At 44.2% G+C, this 22,130-nt stretch overlaps 2 protein-coding genes across 16 annotated transcripts in view; both read right to left on the reverse strand.

Annotated features, from left to right (window-relative positions):
• The window catches only part of NOD1 (nucleotide binding oligomerization domain containing 1), a 28,562-nt gene extending 18,382 nt beyond the window's left edge, over positions 1-10,180 (reverse strand). For 4 of the 13 annotated variants that reach the window (XM_055707905.1, XM_055707904.1, XM_055707903.1 and 1 more), the window contains exons 1-3: positions 9,434-9,799; positions 3,218-3,409; positions 1,912-2,242 (exon numbers count right to left, since the gene is read on the reverse strand). In XM_055707905.1, the coding sequence (XP_055563880.1) occupies positions 1,912-2,127 (216 nt within the window). In that variant the 5' untranslated portion in view covers positions 2,128-2,242; positions 3,218-3,409; positions 9,434-9,799. Of the gene's footprint in view, positions 1-1,911; positions 2,243-3,217; positions 9,089-9,418; positions 9,803-9,959 lie in introns of those variants that run through there. The other 9 variants (XR_008731828.1, XR_008731831.1, XR_008731830.1 and 6 more) reach the window with 7 other exon arrangements.
• A 1,828-nt stretch (positions 10,181-12,008) lies between these two features.
• Positions 12,009-21,104, reverse strand: GGCT (gamma-glutamylcyclotransferase). 3 transcript variants are annotated; one of them, XM_055707910.1, is made up of 4 exons: positions 20,483-20,709; positions 16,911-17,056; positions 14,058-14,193; positions 12,009-12,170 (listed from the first exon to the last, which is right to left on the reverse strand). In XM_055707910.1, the coding sequence occupies exons 1-4, from the start codon at positions 20,594-20,596 to the stop codon at positions 12,021-12,023; spliced, it is 546 nt and encodes a 181-aa protein (XP_055563885.1). In that variant the 5' UTR covers positions 20,597-20,709; the 3' UTR covers positions 12,009-12,020. The 3 variants fall into 3 exon arrangements, with proteins under 3 accessions (XP_055563885.1, XP_055563884.1, XP_055563883.1); XM_055707909.1 differs by lacking the exons at positions 12,009-12,170; positions 16,911-17,056 and having other exon boundaries at positions 14,060-14,193; positions 20,483-21,104; XM_055707908.1 differs by lacking the exons at positions 12,009-12,170; positions 14,058-14,193; positions 16,911-17,056 and adding an exon at positions 17,063-19,443 and having other exon boundaries at positions 20,483-21,104.
• Positions 21,105-22,130: the final 1,026 nt, after the last annotated feature.

Below are 22,130 nucleotides of genomic sequence, written 5' to 3' on the forward strand. Positions count from 1 at the left end.
AAGAGACACCACATGAAAGATTATTGATACATAGCATTTTATCACAGTTAGACTTGTAGACTGCTTCAGGATCCTTTTCGGGCAGGAACAGGGGATCAAAATAAAAACTGGTGCTTCAAGAGCATGAATTAAAATCTAGCTTTTTTGCTTTTGAACCAATTGAACCATCTCAAAATTCACTTGCTGATTGCATTTGGATGTTGCAAGAGAGTTGGCTCTGCAAGTTAAGGTCTGAACTTGTAGCTAAATCATACGCTAACCAGAAACAGAATGGATAAAAACTGCTCCTCAAGAGGGAATCCAAAGGACTTCCTCAGCCTGACTAAATAGTTTATTTTAAAACCCAAGCTCGTTAAAATAGTAATAAAAAAAGGTGGTTTCTCAGTGCCTTAAAATTCACCTTTTGGTTGGTAACTACTCCAGTCACATTTAGATTTACTTGTCATTCAGCCAAATCCAGAGCAGGGTTGACAGCATCTCCCTGTGGATCTTAATGCAGAACCAAAAACCTACAACTCTTCCTTTTAACACAGCAACCCAGTTTTGCAGGCTTTCCCTGTATAACGGACTCACTGCCTGAAAAAATTACTAAAACTAATGGCTACCAGGCAGTGGCTAGAGCAGTTCAAGACCAAGCATCACCTCTAAAGGTGAGCCAGAGTCTGATCTGTGTGCAACCAGTACTGGGCCACCCTAGTACAAAAGCCTCTGTAAGACGGAGCAATCATCCGGGGGCCCATTTTGAATGTCTGGATCCTCTTACTATAAATGAACGAAGAATTAAGTTAAAAATCAGACAAAAGGTCTCTAGAGACTGTGGTCTCTTGTGAGCTTAAAGCAGGGTGAGGTACATGCAGCACAGCAAAAAACATGCTTTGAGGTTTTTCTTGTGTGCTCTAAAAAGCAATTTTATGCCTTCCTGAGGAGCGCCCACAGAATCTACTTCACTTACACTACTGTGTCCTGCTCTGTGTTTCTGCTTAGACTCCTGATGCATGGCCTCCCCCTCAGCTTTGTCACAACAATCATGTATATTATGCTGAACAATAAGAAATGGAGATGATCATACAGTGTGCATTTATTCAGCTTTGACCCTATACACAGAGTGAGCATTGTGTTACCATTTCAATTTGCCAGAAAGAATGGTTAATTTATGAAAATCTGCACTGTCAGTGAAGTCCAAGGTCTCTGAATTTTGTATGGTTCGCCTGACTAACTGTGACACTATTCTGAAGCTGCATGACTGGTTGGTCAGGGAAACGAATGAGGAATTTGTTTTAAGTCATGACGCAAAGAGCAACTGTGTACATGTGATAATTTTCTCCTGTCAAAAGACCAGGAAATAATTTTTGCTACTGATGTCCAGAGATTAATCAAAACCCCAAATATGCCAGGATGTATCAATTCTCCATACAAACATTCACAATGTACATAGGTCTTTTAAAGAGAAGGGAAGGTGTGCACATGGACAACACACAAACATTAACTTCTAAAATAATATTTAATTTCTGTCTCTCCTCCTCTAAAGCAGGAGGATCTGTCCCACAGCATGCTGAAGTAGATTTTACTTGCAATACTCTGCACATTAACAAAGGCTTGAGTGTAGTAAGCTGTGCTCTAACAGCCAATGTGGTTACCTCCATATCAGAGGACAAACCTGCAGCTGAGAGGACAGAACAGCAATTATCACCCTGCTCATTCTTACAGCTGCCAACAGACATTACAAGGAGTGCCTGCCATGCTGGAAAGCGATATGCTGGAGACACTTGTCCAGAAGGAACGGGTGGGGAAACTCCAAAACAACAGGTTAGAAAAGACATGAGACATAAAATTGCCAGATAAGCCCATAAAACCCAGTGGCAAACTAAAAGTAACAAAAGCTTATGCTGGGTAGCGAAATAAAAAGAATACCTTATCTGCTTGAGTTGGAAACTGGACAACAATCTCTGCATCTTCAGTGGAGAAATAGCCATTCTTAATCAAGTTGTCAATCAAACACTGTGTGTTTCGGATTCTACTGACCAGAAGTTCTCGGTATACCTTCAGCAAAGTAATGAAGGATAGAGGACTTGCTCCTGGAGGTTTTTCCACAGAAATCTCCAAGTTAGCACAAAGCTGGCCTTCCATAGTTGAGACAGGAAGAAGCTGCTCCACCTAGCCTCATCTTTGACAAACTGTCCATTTGCAGTGAGAGTCAGCCTGGAGTTAGCCCTGAGGTAATCTGCCCTTCACAGTACCGAGCCTGTAAAAAGTAATTGTTTAGAACCTCGATTTAAACCTTATGCAAAGCAGATACATCCTTCAATTAGCCATCAAAGAATACTTCCAACCCCTGCGTAATACCATGGCCAACTTTTAAATAAAGTTTCTTCCTCAGGTACTTCCATTTATTTGTTCAGGTTTCAGGAAAAAAATGCCTACAGCAGGCAGTCTCCCTTCTGTACCAGTACTTTACTCTAGCTTGCCTCAAACACCACCACTGGCATCTGCTTTATTAACTGCCTGTTCTTAGTGCATAATTTAATACTTTTTATTAGCTTTTCATGTTTCAATAGGCAAAGCAGGGCATCTGTCCAAAAATATCTAGACAAGGAAATAAATGGAATAAAATTATATTTCATAGCAATTAATTTTGTAGGAGGAATTAATTTACAGTAGCAATTCACTTTGCATTTTCTTTGTTACAACAATAGATCCTGTATAAAGTGCTGCCAGTACGGTAACTGTCCCTGAAAGCGAGGTCTTGTGAACCCTGGGACAGTTTTAGCTAAACTAGGAAAAAGCACTTATCTTCAGGGCACCAGGTTTGAAAGGCAGTAGTGAGACTGTAGGAAAACCAACGATCAGATCTTTCTGTTAAGAAAACCAAGAGTAAAATGATGCTAACAGTGAAAATGCTGATGTAGATTCCAGAGCTAGTGTACCACTTAAGGGCCCAGAGCACTTGACGCCTCCAAAAGTGGTTGGTTTGGTTCAGACAGCATGTAAAACAGGGAAAATGTCATTGCATTGGCTTAGTTTGGTTAATCTAATGAAATTCAGGTGTGTAACCATAGAAGTTAAAAATACAATTTTTCAGAATCTGAAAAATAATAATGTCACAGAAAGGACTGAAATAAGTGATTGTAAATATACAAGAACCCATCCCTAGTGATTCACACAACAAATCTGGACCTCCAATAAGCAGGAATTGCACGGAATAACTGAATTCACAGACCTTTTCGCCATAAGATGAACTAGGCCTGGAAGACGGTGTCACAACTCATATTCATTACTGCATTGGGCATCCAACACACCTCCATCTTCATAAAGGGACGAGACTGCACACAATACAGCTTGTAATGAAGACACCAATTTAAAGCCTGTGCAAACAGGCTTGAATGCCTGACCTCAGCCCCTGTACATACACCTAGAGACACAATGCGATAATTAAATCAGACATGGCTCAGGAAACCCTCTCATTGCTGTAGAGATGCTGTTTAGAAACCATACTCTTTAGCATGAATGCTCTCTCCTTGTCTACAAATATGCGTGCTATGTGTACTCTTGCTCTCTATACCAGCTCTTTGGAGCTCTTTTTAGATGGTCTTTTCTTCCCATTTTTCTTTACAAGGCATAAAGCAGTAGGAATCAGGATCAGACTGCTCTCTATTGTATCACTACAGGGTTTTTTTGAATTGAAATTAATATACCATATAGCAGGCATGAAGCCATATTGTAATCACAATTCATCAATAAGTTAATTTAGGTACGAACTTTGCACATACAATTTCCCATGCAAAAAGCAGATTTTTCGCAAAATCACAACTGAATCACCTCCACATAGACAATAAGAATTTGCATGATCAACACCAATTACTGGCACCCTCCAGTAACAGCTAAAATGTACTATTGTTTCATCACGTCAAGGGATATTTGGAAGAATGTTCTTAGATTCTGATTACAGTCATTAACAGAAACAAAACACAAAGCCCTTCTTCAACATTTCTGTAAATGCTCTGCTGCCACAAAATTCTCACAATTTCCCAAGATGTTTACAGTGATGGCAAACTTTCCAAATACCCCCCAGCACTCCCTTGACAAGCTATAACTGAGCCCTGCCAGCTCACAGGCTCTTCTAAGTGACCTGCTAGTGGAACAAACCCATTTCTACAGGTTTTCCATACTAGCAGGTGCATCAGTGTAACTTCTGCTTGATGCTGGAGAAAGACACAGCTTATACTACAGCACTTGAGTGATACTACCTGTCTACACTTACAACCACAGGGGCAATCAGCTTAGCTCCTCTGATTTCAGGAGACCAACAGGTCCTAACTTGTGGTTGCTGACCTCCACAGATGCACGTAACTGCATTAAGAGTAGAGCCCTCCAAAAGCTGAGACCAGGCAAAAGCCCGGCGCAACTGTTTTGGATCACAGCTAACTCCGAAACTGTAAAACTCCCTTCAGCCAAAAGGGAATGTAACCAAATGATCTGACTTTCTTATCACATGAGTGACTGCATCAGCTCAGACAAATCAACTTTCATCACGCCATTCACATGACCCACCAGAAAAAGTAGCTGATTTCTGAGTCACTCAGCTTCCTAGAAGTCACACTGGTACACATCTTTGTTCACGAAAGCTCATTCCATAAATGAACTCTATCATGAAGACCAAACAATGCTGAAAAACATAATTTACTCTAAAGCTTTTGCAAGGTTTTAGTTAAAGAGATAGAGTCACCTTAAAATGCAAGCAATAGAAATATTAACCCTTTTCTTTCAAGATACTGCATCTACCTGACATTCCCTGTGTGCTTTGGTTATTTGAGGATCACATTATTCTAATGTATGTTCTTTCTTCCTACTTTGTGAGAACTGAGACAAACATCTAGGAAACCATAATAATGAACCAAAGTGCTGTCATGTGTACAAAACAAACGGAAATATTTTCTTCACTCTTTCAGATCCATCCACAAAGATGATAAGAAAAGAAAGAAAAAACACAGCAAAAGGACAAGAACATGGAAAATACGGAAGGATGAGAAGGTCTCAAAATGTCTGCCCTGCATCTGCCTAAGACCAAGTCAGTACAGAACCTGGTTGTTACTGGAAGGGGTGTATATACGCATGCTGCAGGTGGGATCATGTTCCCCTTCTGCAAGAGCGGAGGAACAAGAGGGGAATAAAAAAAAAATTAAAAAAAATAAAGTGAGGCTAAGCATCAGGGGAAAAAAGTAGAAAGTGCAAAAATGCCAAGCAGGGAAGTCAAGAGCTGGAAATATGAATTCTGTGCATGATGTCATACCCAGTGACATTTTCAGTGTCAATATTAACTTTAAGGCAAAAACCCCGTATCACCCAGTACCAGAGAAAACATTAATTTTCATCAGTCTCTCTTCATAAGAAAAAAATGGAAATTTCCACCATCCACATGCCACATCACATGAGCAGCTGAACACCTTAAAGGGTGCTGGAATAGAAAGACTTCCTGCCAGGTGTAGTTAAAAGAAAGGCAGGTATGTGCATGTTTGTAGCAAAGTGTAGCAGCTATATGAAGAAACTTCAGGTCCTACTCAGACTAAAGTAAACATAAGAACTTCTGCAGTAGCAGTTCTAGGTGCAACAGCATCTGAAGTCCTGATTAGCACCAGAAATATGCTTGTTCTCTTGGAGAAACACCCTGCATGTAAGATTCTAGCATACACAGTTCTGTTTTGCTTGGGCAGGTTTTTTGTTGGTTTGATTTTTATTTGTTTTTAAAACACGAGGCCAATGTATTGACATCATGGGGTCTCCAACTTATCTGCAAGTCCATCACCTCTCTTTCTGGAAAGTCCCAGCTTCCATAGTGCTTTAACATGGATCTTTTCAGTGGGGGATTACAAGGTTACTAAGTACAAAGTCACTTGTTAAAGGATCTGTTAGTTTTACAATGCTAGGTTACATATCCTGTATGTTTAAAGGTAAATGCTTATGCAGCTTATACATATGCGTTGAAAGCATTTCCTTGCCAGAGGGCATATCACGTTCTTTGCCTTATCTTGGGGACTCCAGATGCTGGATTCAATTCCAGTGCAATTCTTGTGACTGATGTGGCATCAGTTATGGGGACGCTGATAGAAAAGACTGAGACATACATTAATGTGAGACACCTCAGTGCACTGACCAAGGTCTAAGAAATCCACTGTTGAGAACTACCACCTCATCTCTGGAACTGTTCCATTTCTGAAAGGGCTAATAAATAAAATATTTTTTCTGAAAGCTACCTTAAGGTTCTTACAATCCTTTGTTAAAGCATAGCTAAGTTTGGTAAAAACAAATCACCTGTTCTAACAGCAACAGCTTGTGAACACATTTAGAGAAACGAGCATTATCATTCAAGTTTGTACACTGAAAGGTATTTACACAGGGAGAAAGGGAAAGATTTGCAAGCTTGATACAATAGCTGAAACAGCTAAGGAGGAATGGAAAGACACGAGACACATAACTGGGCAAAGGAGGAGTCTAGTATGGGGAGATAACGGGAGAGATTCTTAAGGGGAAAAGCTTCCTATGTGGGAACAGAATGGAATTCTTGCTCCTGAGAAGAAAAATAAGAAACAATTATTTACTCAAGAGAATGACAGTGATGTTGGAGATGAAATTCAGCCATTTTGAGGACAACAGCTTCAGTGAAGCGAAGAATACAGAAAACAGACGAGCAGAAATTAAAAAGAACCAGAGAGGAGTGTGCTCATCTGTCATTTGTAAAGGCAAAGGAGAAGACTGGGCCTTGGCCAAACGCAGCGTCAATGGGGGCTGAAGTGACATGAGAAGCAACAGCAAGCGTGGCAAGAGATCCACATCATAAGCCTGCACAACTGAGAACAACGAAGAGGAAGCAAGATGGGGATCAGGCCAGGGATAAGGAGGGAAATGAAAAAGGGAAATGAAATTTGTCATGGTAAGAGGTATGGTAAAAATACCAGTGCTCACAGCAAGGTTTTGTATAATCCATGTCAATAAGCTGCAGTAGCGCTGATGGCTTCCGCCTAAAGGCACTGGCACTTTTATCTAGTGGTTCTTCTGGCTTCCCTCTATTCTCAGCATTGTGCAAGCATATATACATTTATATCTTTCCTGGCCCTGCCCTTCTCACATCCTCTTTTCACTAAGATCTCCTTGCTCTTCTAAAAAAATCTGCTATGCCTGCTCAACTTCTAGGGCTGCAAGTCTTCTGGCAGTGAAGAATACACTGGTTTATCACAAGGTCTTACCAAATGTAAATGCTGTTGAAAAAGGAGCTGAAGTATCATAAAGAATAGCTACAAACATTGCCACTTTTGGGTGAGCGAGGGAATTCACTCCTCATTAAGCTAGCTCCTCCCAAGGAGACTACATAGGATGAAGCAGTAAAGGCAATACAAGGAGCAAATTAATTAACAACTGTCTCTTAAAGCACCTGATTTAAGATCAAGCCAGGTATTTCTGAAGAGCTGAAAACTCAGTCAATACTACTTCTTCTGTAGTCTTGTTATTCTGACAAAAAATATTCCTCTAAATCAACTGTGGGTAAAAAAAAAAAAGTCCTATGCCACCTACCTAGTTATCCACAGCCAGTTGCTGGAATACCTTCTGGATTTTCATGGCACCTAGTAGCTGGCTTTGGCAGGACCACAGCAAAGTGCACACACAAACCTCTGTGCCAGCCCAGGGCAGGCAGAGTCCCTGTTGGCATAGCCTGCTGTCCATAGTATTCAAAATGCAATTGCTCTTCAAGAGGTGGCTGTATGAAAATAGTACTCTGTTTCACATGAAAATCTGTGCTCCTTGTGTCTCCAAGTCAGGTTTGTTTCCTGGAAAAAGCTATTATACAGTGCCAGCCACCCCACTGCTGGGTCATTACAGCAAAAGGAGAACTGGAGACTTTGCCATGCTTTTTCATTAATGATGGTAATCCAGACTCAGTCAAGCCAGTCTAAACTCAATTTTCTGCTATCACCAGGAGAAACAGAAAAGAGACTGATTTTCCACATCTTATTTCACACATGCCACAGCAGCCAGTCTTTGACTATAACAAATGAGTAAGACAGAACGGATTTCCACACAGCAGCTCTCACTTTTAAAAGAATTTCAACTATTTTACATAGTTCAAGAACAGTAAAAAATTTATAGAGATGAGAACCAAACAGGCACATATACTACACAAAAAGTCTCCATGTTTTGATGAGAAGTAATGCAATATATTTCCCAGAGGTACTAAAAAATAGCCTTTTATTTTTATAGCACAAATGGAGCATTGGTAGAGCTTGTACGGAGTCCCTGTAGTGATCCTAAATGATTTTCTGTATCTATGAGTTAAAACACTCATCATACCCCAGTTTACAATCTTTATATAACTAGCACCATCGATATGATGTACATCAATAAATGCCCTGGGAGCCATACATTAACATCACACCAGGGTAAATCCATTACAACTCATGCGATTTTGCAGTGCCCCGCGGTCACCGAGATCAGCATCTTTCAGTGATTCCCCCTCTCTCCCCCACCTCTGACTGTAGCACAAGCTTTTGTAGCCATCCCTAGTTGCTTGAAGAGCAACAGATGTAAAAGAACACAGGAGAAATTATTTCTGCCGCCACCTGGTAAACTGACAAGCTTTTGTTTAAAAGGCACAGGCTTTTACAGAAATATTCATATCCCTCACAGGCTTTGCTGCTACATCTCCTAACAGCTTACTTTTAAAGAAACAGAACTTTATATACAACGTTTGGGGACGTTTTTAAGTAGTGGAGGAGAGGGGAAACAATTTACCGGTGTATCTAAAAAAATGGAATTGCTTTTCTACAATTATTTACTATTTTCACGTTCGACTTGCAGCGAATTAAAGTTGCAACCGATGGAATCATATTCGCAACTCTCCCGGCGCTACTTCCCCAGCTTTGTTATGGCCATTAGCAGCAACCCTAGTTAGTTTCTGCCACTCCACCTGCCGACCGACCGACCGATCGACCGCCGCCGCTCGGCTGTGCCTGCGCATCCATCGATCCAGCAAAACGGGGTCCTGAGCGGGGGCTGCCCGAGGGCCGGGGGGGACAGGGTTAGCGGCTGGTGTCGGCAGCCCCGCGGCCGGGAGGGAGCCCGCCCGCCGCCCCCCGCGGCCCCCCGCGGCCCCCCGCCCTCTCCCGGCGCCTTTCGCGTTGAGTGAGGCAAAGCGGCGAGGCCCACACGGCTCCCGCGTGAGTCAGCGCACGGATGCGGATCCTCGGTCTGGTTTAATCCAGGGAAGGGGCTTTTTTAACTGTTTTATCCGTCGCTTACGGGAAAGGCGAGGCGGGGGCAGGTAAGCGACACCTTCCAGCCGGCGCCTCCCGCCCGGCCGCGGGGCGCCCCCTCCCACCTCCTCCGCCCGCCCGGCCCTCGCCACCCTTCCCCGACGGCCTTCGGGAGTTACATCACCGGCCGGCACCTCTAACAGTATTTGTGCCTGGTAGCGTCGCCGTGTTTTGCTTCGCTCTGTTTCCCCCGTCGAGGAGCTGCGGCGGTGCCGCTGCCTGTCCCGGCCGGCCCCGCTCCTCACTCTGCCTCACCCCGCCTGCCACACGGCAACCTCCTCCCCGAAGGCGGGAGGGGCCCATGATGAAGAAATACGAAAAAAGTCCCAAAACGTTCAATCCGGGACCGCGGGAAGTTCACCAAGGGGCAGGCGCCAGCGGGAGCCGCCGGGGCGCAGCCCTTCCCTTCCACCTCGCAGCCCTTCACGCGGTAACACAGAAACTGCGGTTTACGGAAAGTAGAAACTTTCGATTTACGCCAACCCAGCTCTGCCGGCGCCAGCCGCGGGCCCGCCGCCTACCGCCCCCCTTCCGCACACCCCGGGGCCCCCGTCCCGCCGCGCCGCCCGCTCCTCACGACGTGGCGGCCGCCCCCACACGCACGCAGCCGCCAGCCGCGACCCTCCCCCGCCCCTGGCCCTGCCCTTCCCCTCCACTCACCGCGGCGGCGAAGCGACGGAGACGAGGGGGGGCGCACGGAGCGCCAGCCGGCCCACGGCTGCCTCCCTCCGCCCCGCACACGGTCGCTCCACCCCGGCGGGAAGCGGCTGCTCCCCACGCAGGCATGGCCGAAGGCCTCTCCTGCTTCACGGAGGCCGTCTTCTCCTCCCCCCACCGGCACGGCAGGCGGCCGCCTCCCCCGAGAGGTGCCAGCGATCCCGCCTGGGGCGAAGGAGGCTTTCCCCCAGCCCTCAGGGGCTCCCGCCATTTTCCTCCCCAGGAGGCGGCCGCTGCCTTCTCTCGGTTCCCCCCAAGGAGCTGTCAAGGTACTGTTTTCTTCTCGAAAAACGCCCATTTCAAAGCCCAGAGAAGCAGGGTAAGGGTAAAGCAAAAGAAGTGGTGCTGATGTCGAGGCATGCGTTCATATGTAGTTTTGCCCTCCATACCAAAATTATATCCTTTAAAAAATGCAAATAGCCAATGGATGTTCCAGTTACATTCCTATGTCACCAGCTTATGCTTACATAAGCAACACTGATATTCTTGAATCACGCATTGAATAGACAGGGGAGAGGTGTGCTAAGTGCAGCTTTATTTACTCCGACTAGACAGTGCTTATATAGAAAGCACCATGTTTTACTTGCAGACACCCTGCTCAACTCTGGAAACAAGCATTATGACATCAGGACAGCACCTATGCATCACTAGAAGTTTACAGAAAAATTTTATGCAGAGAAGACATGGTAAGTCTGTTACTTTGTCATTTGTTTATCTAAGGCAGGGGTCCTCAAAATACACCCCACAGGCCAGATACAGCCCCCCAAGGGTCCTCAATCCAGCCCCCTGTATTTACAGAACCCCCCTGCCAGGGGTTGGGGGGGGGGGGGGGGAACGCCAGCTCCCTGTTTAAAAGGTTTGAGGACCCCTGAGAGTCACACAGTGACATTGGCTGTATCTTATACTCCTCCGTGTGATACACCATGCAGAAGATAAGCCAAAGTTTAGTTGTTTGAATCTTCCAGGTTGTCAGATTTTCCATGTCCCCCACAGACTAACTACAGGGGTTGCCAAACACAATGAAGATAAAAGACTCTAAACCTTACAAGAGCTTCCAGTTTTGCAGGACCTGTCAAAGTTGTGGGGAAAAAATTGTTAAAAAATTAAGGAGGCCAAGTCTTTTTATCTGGGGTTTAATAGACCAACAAAACCATGAAACAATGCACTAGGCCTCACAGGAAGGAGACTTCCCGATTTCACTGAACGTGAAACCAAGGCCTAAATAAGCAACAAGCCAGTCGGAAAGGTAATTTTTAAAAAAACAACAACTTAGCATTATCTAAGTTCTTTGAAATCTGTTCGTTATACCTAACCAGTTCACCTATGACAATTACTAGACATAGAAAGGAGAAGACCACTATACTCTGCATGACATCCTTTGCTGTATTTTGTCTTCAGGCCTGCCTGGGTTGCATTTTGGACTAACATTTAAAAACATGTAGATAGTTCAAAAAAATACTACTTTTCTTTCTTTTAAACAGGAATTGGAACTCTATAGCTTCAGACAGGTTGGGCTTTAAACCATTAAGAAAAGCAGCAGAGGAAAAAGTTTAGTCAGGGTTTAGAGGTTTGAGTCTACTTTATATCTAAAAAAAAATCTTTGAAATTCTTGATACTTGTGTATACAACATTTAAGAACAAAGGGCCTGATCCTGCAGCCCCTACTTCTCAGAAGGCAATAGATGCCAGTACTCATTAAGATGGCCTTTTTCTTTTAGAAAAGGTCAGTAAACAGGACAAAGCAAAAATTTGCATGCAGCACTGCATGACAATTACAGAAAGATAATTTCTAAATCTACAAAAACTTCAGTAGGTACTCAAGCTATACATACAAAACAAAGAAGTTACCAATGTTGGTATATTCAGACTGCAAATTATGCCTAATGGCTTACTGTAGATGCATAGCAAACTCATCTTTTCTTGATAAATAAAGAAACTGCTGAGCAGCACAGTGAGGAGAGGTATCTAAATAAAGGTGAACGGCCAAGCAAGTGCAGAGGTATTCTATGCAGAATTTATTTTCTTTGTTTTAAGAGCAGCTTCAATCTCTTCCATGATTGGCACCGGCCCTGCATAGTTATTAGTTTCAATAGCTTCTAATTTCTTCTGATAGTCGGTTGGCAAGCCATTCTGTTTCGCACCCATGCAGATAACCTACAATTAAAAAGGGGGGGGGGGGGGGGGGGGGAGAGAAAAAAGCAGCCTTCAATAATAGTGTTAGAAAGGACAGACTCCTCCAAACATTTACTTGTATGGGAAGAAACACAGTAACAAGAGAATTAATCCCAAACAATGCTCTTTGTACCTAGAAGATAGCCAAAGGCTTCTGGAAGACCACTGAAGACCTTAAAGAGTATCAACAAAATTATTCTGAAATGTTACTAATCTGCACAAGTCTGTACAATTAAGCTGTTATTCAGTTACTTCATTCTTTCTTCCAATGAGGATGAGAATTACTTTTTATGCCTTTATCCAGCCTTAGAATCACATCTAAGTGAGACACAGTATACATTACTGGAATTAGTTTTAAAACCAAGCTGTTGAAATCCAAAGCACAACACTGAATAACTAGACAGGTTATAGTAGTAACAGAAACATAGACTTAGTGAAAAAGCACAGATTCCTTAGAGTTTGTTACTGCAGCTTTCCTTCTACATATAAAATAAACTTAAGTATTGGTGCAGGAGAAAAGAAGTGACAGTGAAAGGGAAAGAGGAAGATTCAGGAGCCAAGGCTTGGAAGAGACACCAGCAAGTTCCCACACAGAAATGAACAGATAAATATGCAGATTTTAAAAGCTGACACTATTGTAAATATTCTTTCATGCATTCAACAGCCAGGAAATTCAAGGATAGGGTGTCTAAAAAGGATGACCTTTGCCACAAAAAGTACAGAACAGTAGATAGATGCACATCACTGTACGCCAATGCAGTCACCTATACTAAGTTTTTAGGCCGATTAATTTTTGCCTGGTTAACTTAAGAGCTGGGGGGGGGGAGGGAAGAGGAGAAGTAACAACTGACCCTGACAACAGCAGCAGGGAATGTTTAGCTGAAGTTGCCAGTATTGGATATCTGCTCTTACAGTATACTAGTGAAGATCTGTCTTGACAGAAAGCAGGTTGGCAGGGAGGAGGTTTGTGAAGCAGCAGAGCCTGCTTTCTAAGCAAGCTTTCTCTTCACAAGTCCTGCAGCAGCTGGCCTTAGCTATGCTCCTGGAAGCTGATTCATGGGAGTGAGTTCCTCAGTTCAGAGAAGGTGTTATGCTTATGATTTAACAAGCTTAAGCCCTGTTTCTTTGCTTTTGGTAGAAAAAGTCAACATGTTACAGTGATGTCTATCTACAGTTGCACAATTCCAGACATGCAGTCATTGTACCAGAGGTTGGGCCTGCATCAGATCTCACAAGCTAAGCAGGTCAGGCCTGCTGCGTGGCTGGATCATGTGTCTCTATAAAGTCGGTGTGTTGCAGAACAGTGTTGAAACACTTCTGCCTCACCAGCCATCAGGTGGGAACCCTGCAGTGTTGCTGGAATACACTGTGATACACTGATGATGCACCTGGTAAAAGGCAGCAGGTGGACTCTGTATTCAGCTTATTTTTGGGTATGAACTTTTTTATAAGTTCATAAGACAATAAGGATAATCTGTGTCCTTAAGACTACAAGCCAGGTGGTGTACTCTCCCCACAGAAGCTTCCCTCTGTCCTTTTAGTGGACTACATTAATTTTTCAGAGAATTGCTGCATATATGTAAACATCATCCTTCAGAAATCCTTGTGTCGGTCATAACTAATTTACAAGTTAAAGGCTTCATGTAAGGCATAGCTAAGGCAAAAAATAAAACTGATTCAGCAGGCCTTTTAAGAGCTAGAAATCTTCTGTGAGCATCATTACAGTACCACACACCACATTATTATACCTTTACATTAGAGTTAGTCATGCCTTCCATCCACTGTAAACAAAGCATTATTAAATAGGACAGAAGTACTGCATTATATATTTCTGTTCATTCCTCCTAAATTACAGCGACACACACCTACCTTTTTATACTGAGGAGAAGGGGGACCACAGACATAGTCCTTCAACTGATAGCTTCGACAGGCTAGTACCTCTCCTGCTTGAGTATGGACATTAACTTCTATTGGGACATAAATGCCATCTTCAACTCCCTCTTGCCTGTAAAGGACATATATTCTTTTCATGCCAAATAGCTGACATCTTTCAGACAAACTGTGCAATTAAACATATGCATTCATTATAACAGATTTCAAGGCAGGGCACTGGTCTGTGCTGTTAATAAGCTTAAAGAAAAGCAAATAAAGCAAAACATATTCCAGTACTTTTTGTGCAAACTTGTTTCATATCCAAAAATAAGTTTCTAAAGAAGCAGCAGCATTCACTTTTGTCATTTCAGCTCTGTAAGAAAGATGACTAGTGGTTAACTTGCAACATTAGAGAGAATATTCCTTATGAATTAATTACTGTGCAAGTCTGGTAATCTGCAAGAGAAACACAACCAAGATTATCAGAATTAACAAGCAAGGCACATATCATTTGTTACCTTCCACTCAGATAATGAAACTATCGAAGTTTTATCTTGCCCACTGTGTTAAATTTGAATAAGGGGAAACTCTGCACAACACTTGTGATGCACATTCCAATGAATAATCCAAGACATCCTTTAATTTGCACAAGAGTTGTACAGCAGCAATGAGCTAAATCAGGGCAAAGAACATTTTGTTACTTTTTTATTAGCAAAATCATGCTGCCTTAGGAAAACAAAACCAAACTCAAGAACAAAGCTACTTGTCTTTAACCACTGGCATTTAGCCACCAATAAAAGTCTGAGGAAATAGTAAGAAGTAGATGAGAAGCTTAAGCGATACAAGACAGACTTTATAGCACAATCAACTTCAGATGTGCTTTAGATATGAGTGATAACATGGGGTTTAATGCCAATTGTCAAAATACCATTTTGACATCTTATCTTTCTTTCAAAAACTTACTGCCATTTCAAGTTATTTAACATACGTAAGTATGTTAACATAAGTAGGTAAGTGCAAGTAGAGACTGGAAGCTAACTGCAGATTCAAGGCCAACAGACTGCAAAATAAATTACATAGGTGTGTGACAGCAAGAAAAATGTTACAGTTCAGTAACAATCATTGCTAGGACATCTGAGGAAAAGTCACAATTTAGTCTGTAACTTAGATTTGTGAAGTACAGAGGGAAAAAAAAATATATCTGACCAATAGACAGCACCAAAATGCATTTGAAGCCAGAGTTCAGTCCTCTAAGCAGAAGATTCCCCTCCCATATACTACACTTTTACTAGTATTTTGACTAACTATATTAGGTGTCAATTACACATTCCCTTTTCTGCTTCTGGATAACAAAGCACAAACTTCTTTATCATTCTACAGCATGTAAACAGCACTTCTGGAAATCAAAATACAAACCACTGTCCCCATAGTGGGGAGAAACACAGTGCTACTATCAGAGCAGATGCTGTAAGACAGGATCTTTATACTTGTCAAGTTTATGATTTAGGAAAGCATGCTAGATCAGATTTCAGTAGAAGTCAGCAGAAAGGGAGGCAGGAGGGAAGTGCTAGTGTAAGCAACAGAGGAGGAACTCGGGAGATGACAAAGCTGGGACAAGTGAAGCTTTCCTCAACCAGAAGCATACCAACTAGATGCCCCTCCTGCTTCAGACTAACACTCCCAACCAGGACATGAAAGTTCTGTTAGCACGTATTCCCCTGATGTGCTAACAGAACTTGGGCAACAGTTTCTGTTGTATTTCAGGTTCACTATAGGCAATAAAAAGCAAGCTGGAACTTCCAAGTTTCAGGGCCAAGGTTATAAGGACATGTCTACGCAGCATGGTGCAGCCATAACCAAAATTGTAAGAGTACCAGTGGCAGGAGAACTGTATTACTACAGTGCTTTCAGTGGGTTTAATATGCCCTGCCACCTTAGCCTCACTAGCCCACATTTCTACTGGAATTAATTGACAGAGATTAATTGCTCTGAACAAACAATCCTTGTGTACCATGTTGTGCAGGTACATCCCAAAAGCTGCAATAAGCACATGATACCAGCCAAAGTTTTGGAGATTAAGTTCTAAGTCCTTAGAGCTTAGTCTAAGGTCTACCTTAGACTGTGCAAGAAGTTATGCTACTCCTCAGTTTGTTTACCTAGGTGGTCCTCCAGACTTCAGCCTGGGAACAACTTGCTCAGGTTGCCTTAGACTTGTCTTACCAGGCACAGGGAGAACATTCTCCACCATACATTGTAACGGTGCAGGCAGCCTCTCCCAGTCAAAGGGAGAACCACCACCACCCCAGCTCCCTGTTTGGATCTACCTTAAGTTCACAAAAGTTTGAATCCTTAGACAACATGCAAAATAACCTCCCCAAAAGGACCCTTTGTCTGTATTAAAGATCTTCTCTTCTGTAAAGTCTTGTCCTCATTCCTTCCTTTTCCACTACGTTTGGAATCTACAGATGTATGGTGACAAACCCAAGGTCAATCTCAAAGGAAACTCTCCCTAAAGCAATGGGAAAAGTGCCACAGGACAAATACAGAGTTTAGAGCCATTTAAGGGACAGGAATTAAAAAAAAGGAGCCTGACCAATGTGTCTGCTTCAAATCAAGATCCACTCCTTATTAAAATACCCCTAAGTAGCTTTAGCTCGAAAACAAAGACATTTTAATCACAAATGCATTAGAAGTCAATACACATACTGTGAAGTGAAATTCACATATTAAAATCCAAAACATCTTGATTCCAACACCAAAGCTTCCACAAAGCTCTTTACCAAAAATTAACTACTACTTTTTCAGTTGCTCTCTAAAGTAGTAGAAGACAGCAAAAGTTAAGTCACCTACTTATCCAGTGAACTTAAATTGCTAGCGTTCATTTTCCATACTATTCCCCATACTTCGTCTCCAGGACTCTGAACAATGGTAGCTGTACCTCCATGCCAGACAGAACTTGTCCTGCCTTGATGATGTCCAAATTCGAGCTTAAAATCCTGCAAATGAAACCAATGCAGAGAATCAATTTCCACTTAAGAGCTGTTGGCTATTCTTGACATGAAAGGGGCAGCTAAAAGTCTGCAAGTAGTCAGTTGGAGCCACAGGAGGAAGAACAGATAGGCAGGATCTGATACAGCTTCTCTCTCACGAGGGGCTGAAGTCAGCCTTCTCCACCTCCCCATGAGAAATGGCAGCCTTGTGACAAAGGGAAGAGAGGTCCAGCAGAGAGCACTACTGGTGAAGAGTCTTGGTCTGCAGAGACCTGGATCAACATCCAAACCTCTTATCAGTCTGGCCTAAACACTAGCTAACAATTTCTAGTGGTGGTAGCTAGAAGAAAGTGGAGGTAGCCCTTTTTCAAGGGTAGCACACATACCCAATTCTGCATAAACACAACAGTGCTGAAGAAACGTCAGCTTGACTTTTGTCCAAGTTGGCAGTGAAAGGATTGCTAATGTGCCTCCCATTAGACAATCTGAAGGGCGCTTGCATGGGGTGTGCCACAAAGGAGGGAACTGACTACTGCCATCTTCTTGTTCCTCAGAAGACATGCCTACCTGGTGCCCATTCCTTTGCAGCTCTTGGTACTGTTACAGGACTTAAATGCTACCATGCAAAGTCCAGGAAAATAGCAAGGGTAAAGAAGCCTACAAAACAGTGAGCTTTGGGTCTTGTCCTCATGCACTAATAGAACTGCCCAATTATAAAATACCATCCTGCGTATTTTCCAGTGTTTTTTGCCATCTCATCACTTAACTGGAACAGTCTTAGGTATTTTTAAGTCAAGGTATATGCCTCCTTGAGTGAACTTACTCAAGTGTTTGCAAGTTTAAACATTTGTTTAGAAATCAAGTATCTCTTTTCTTACAAGTTACATCAAATATTACTGTATAAGCAAAAGACAATAATGGGCGTTTGCATTTTTCTAGTCTAATTTCCCATCTGACTCCATACACTTGGTTTCCTTTCCTACTTGTTAGCCAATTTGTGGCTTCTTCCCTAGCAGCAGAGAAGGGAAAGAAAAATAACAAAAACCCCAACAAACTTGAAGGAAGACTACCTGCTTAATCACAACCACAAAATCCGGCAAACGCAAAAAGGATTAAGAACAAAAAAATAAACCCCAAACCTATACAACAGCTTTGCTAATTTCTTATGATCACCTGCTTTAAGCTATAATTTTGATTTGAAATATATATGTGTGCATACTTATTAATATTCACTTTGAGACACATGACCTTCTTTTCACTTTTTATTTTGTAATTAAAATTTTATTATTTTTATTTATAAAAATAAATTAATAATTTATTTTTAATTAAATTAAAAATATTCACTTTGAGACACATGTACCTAACAGATACAGGAAAAAGGTTGCAGAAGTTGAGCAGTTGGAGGCTAACACACAGAACAAATGCACTGATCAGAACACTGATCAAATATTTTTGTCTATGTGTAAGTGATAACCAGCAGCCTGGCAAAACTATACTGTTTACTCCATCAATAGTCATTTTCTTTTCCCATTAAGTGTCCTCCATTGAACTAATTTCACTAGAAAAATATTTACTTAGTCACACTAGTCATCAACCATTCATCAAACTGCTGCAAAATGGCTTTGCAATATTAGAGTTACTGGATTACTGTATGAGGATGACTCTGGACTAGACCCTGCAGACAGTCAAGCCTGAGTAATTAGCACACAAGTAAACAGACCAGTCAAGTTACAGACTGAGGTTACAGATGTAGACAAGTGCTAGCAGAGGGGAAAAAAAAAGCACCAGTTTTTATTTTACTGCTCCAGTTACATTTTCTTGGACCTGACTCGCACTGAATACCTGCAAGGAGGTGTGTAAAACCATCAGGTACCACCCAGAAAGGGCAAGAGACAGCACAGAAATAGTGCTGTTAACTCCAATTCTGGATGGAGGAAACCCAATGCTAAGCAATGTGAGCAACTGCAGCAGGCACTGCAGGGAAGGGGGAACAAACACACTAGATACTTGACTCAAGAGCTTGGCCTTTGGCCCTTCTTCTAAGTACCAGCGTAATAGCCTTCCTATGCTTGTTACACATCCCATTTCTCACAGCTTTTGGCTAAATATTAACAAAGCTTTAAAAAAGTAAAAACAGAGGGAGGTTAATTTAATACTCTAGTTCAGCATCCAAAGTACTCTGCTTACAAGCTATTTTTCCTTTTTTAAGCCAACGTGGTACTACCATAGAGCAATTAACAGAAAACAGCTCCAGCCTTTGTGCTCTTCACTCCCATGCATCAGTGATTTTCCAGCTTGAAGCAAGAGAGTGAAGCCAGCCACTGTTGGGGGAAGCACAGCGCCCAGTCAAAGGCCAGCTAGAAAACCTAGCGCCTGACTGCCAGCTCTTGAACCTGCAGCGTGACAAAAGAAGTTTACAGTGAAACCTGAAAATCTACCTGAAGCCCAGAAGGAAAGCTGAAGCATAGGGCTTTCTTTTATTGAAAGAGAAGCACACAGTACTGCTGCTTTCCTCCTTGCCTCCAAGGTCCGATCCTGCAAGGTGCCATGCTCTCAGCATGTTCAGCTCCTCAGTGGTACCTGTAAGTGCCTCACACTTTACAGGAGCAGGCTTCAGCTGCCAGACTTATAGTCCCAAGAGACACCAAGTATCTGGCTATAGGGAGGTTATTAATGACAAGCTTTTGGAACTTCTTCATACACTGTATGGTAAATCCTTTCCTGCCAGTTACCCCAAGAGAACTTTCACATCATCCTTAAGCGGCATCAGTCTATGCTTTGCTCCTCCAAGGAGCAGTTGTACCGATCTGTACGTCCACAGCTTAATGAGCACAAGCTCATATTTCCAAGCCTGCATCAAGACCAAGTTGAAGTACTATAACATTTAATAACCCCAGACCAGGGAAGAACTGGCAGGATGCAGGGAGCGCCAGCTGCAGTTGTGCCCTGCATCCCGCCTGACACACGGCACGGGGAAGGCTCCTCGCTTGCAACCAGTGTGGCAGAAGGGAAGGAGGAATTTTGATTTTTAGGGAAGCACCGTGCCTTTAGAACTACCAGAAACTTGTCCTGTAAGCTCGACTGAGCACCCGCTCGTAACGCCAGGCTCATAACGCGCCACGCGTGGGGTGCTGGCTGGCAGCCGTACAGGCTTGGTTAAGCCCAGTAAGGGAAAACCCGCCGCGCCGGGACTAAGGCAGCCCCGCCTGCGGCGGCAGGCCCCGAGTGCTGGCAGCCCGAGGCATCACGGCACACGCCGCGGCGTTAAGGACGACGGCACCCCCCCCACCTGATCCGTGCTGCGGCCGCCCCCGCTACCGGTAAGGAGGACGGGTCGGCCTGCAGCACCGGCCGCAGGCAGCACAGCCCGGCCCAGGCGCGGCCCCGCACCGGGGCAAGCGCCCTTCCACAGGCCCCGCTCCCCACACGCACCTGCAGGCGCGCCACGGCGCAGAGCGCCGCCGAGGGGTTGCTCAGCAGCAGCCGCTCCCGCAGCAAGTTGCTGCCGTACCCATAGTACAGGAAGCAGCCGCCGTCTGGCTCCATCGACCCGCAACCGGCGCAGCGCGGCCCGGCCCCGCCGCCGCTTTAACGCCCGCCGGCGGCTGCCTGGGTGGGGCCGCCCGCCACTGGCCGGTGCCCGCGCCGCGCCCCCTCCGCGACTTCCGCCGCACGTGGAGGCGGGCTGCGGTGGTGCTGTGTCGTGGGGGGCGGGGCGGCTCTGCGTCACGCGGGTGCGACGCAGAGCGGGGTGCTGAGGCGGCAGCGGGGCCGCGCGCAGTTCGGCCGCGCAGGGCGAGCGTTTCGCGGCGGGGAGCGGAGCCGCCGCCCCGGGCCGGCCTCCGGGGCGTGGTGGGAGGTGCCGCCAGCGAGCAGAGCCCGCGGCCCCGTGTGCGCGGTGGCGAGGGGGGCGGGCCCTGCTGGCTTCCAGCCAGTGTATTTTGCTGCAGAGCATCTTGCCCGGCTCCGGGAGAAGTGTGAACAGCGGCAAATTGTAAATATGTCCCAAGAGAGTGAAATAGCGCAGCTTGCCCTGGCCGGGAGCGTAGGGAAGATTGGGCTGGCAGGGTGGCACAGCTGTGCGTGAAGGCGGTGCCCCTGCTCCCCGGCATGGTGGTGCTCGAATGGGGCAGGAGGAGGCCTTGCTGCTGGCTGCCCCATGCGCTCGCTCTTGAAGCAATGTATAGATACATATGATACAGTAAAACAGCCACGGAAGGCAGAGTTAAGAATAGTGTAGCAATTAATGGTGAGGCACTGTTCATTAATGCAGTTAAAGTAGCCCTTAGCCCATGTTGGCTTCCTGAAGGGAGGCAGCTCGTGCAGGATTCCACACAGGATCCTTGGCAGTGCAGCGCTGGCCTCTCTGGGCACATCATCACCCATGCAGTACAGAGGGCAGAGCAACAAGCAGGTGAGCTGAAGCAGCACCTTCCTTTCATGATGTGTGCAGTGCTCCATTTCAGTCCCTGCTTTAGTTTTCCCAATGCAGATGTGGGCAAAGTCAGATTCATCATAAAACACATAAAGTGATAAATGTTGTTCTGATCCTTCCTGACTAGCAATTTTCCATTTTTAGGGGGTTTCTTACATAGGACTAAATATTTTAGGGTGAGAGGGAAGGGTCGTGTTCACTTGTTACACAGGTCATAGGATTATATAGCAAGACTTTCTCAGTCCTTACAGCAACTAGTAGCTGAACATACCTTTTGAAAATCTGCTTCTGTGTATGCTTTTCATCCCCTTTCCCTGAGGAAACGTGGACGCCACCAGAAGTGTCTCTCCTCTTCCAGCAGCTTCTGTACCATGGGCTAATTTCAACCGGAAAAAGAGGTTTCAAAGCTAAGTTTCCGCTGGTCTGAAGAAAAGAGGCAGAGATGGCTGTGAGGCAGCAGGGATACCACAGGAGAGGCATGTTGGTGCATGCTGTGCTACCCATTTGGGTTTGCTGCAAGCTACCCCTTGTGAGCAGAGGTGAATATTTCTTTCTAAAGAAAAAAATCTTTTGTAGGAATTGTAGGGAAGCCCGTAGCAATTGCTACTTTTCGATCTCAAAACAACCTTCTAAAAAAACCAATCA

The sequence above is a fragment of the Falco cherrug genome, chromosome 4, assembly GCF_023634085.1.
Source record: "Falco cherrug isolate bFalChe1 chromosome 4, bFalChe1.pri, whole genome shotgun sequence".
Taxonomy (NCBI): domain Eukaryota; kingdom Metazoa; phylum Chordata; class Aves; order Falconiformes; family Falconidae; genus Falco; species Falco cherrug.

Coding starts and splice junctions, on each gene's coding strand:
- GGCT (XM_055707908.1), bottom strand. CDS start 21,005: ATGCTCTGCAGCAAAATACACTGGCTGGAAGCCAGCAGGGCCCGCCCC. Junction 19,444..20,482: donor GCGCCGTGGCGCGCCTGCAG/GTGCGTGTGGGG, acceptor GTCACGCTGCAG/GTTCAAGAGCTGGCAGTCAG.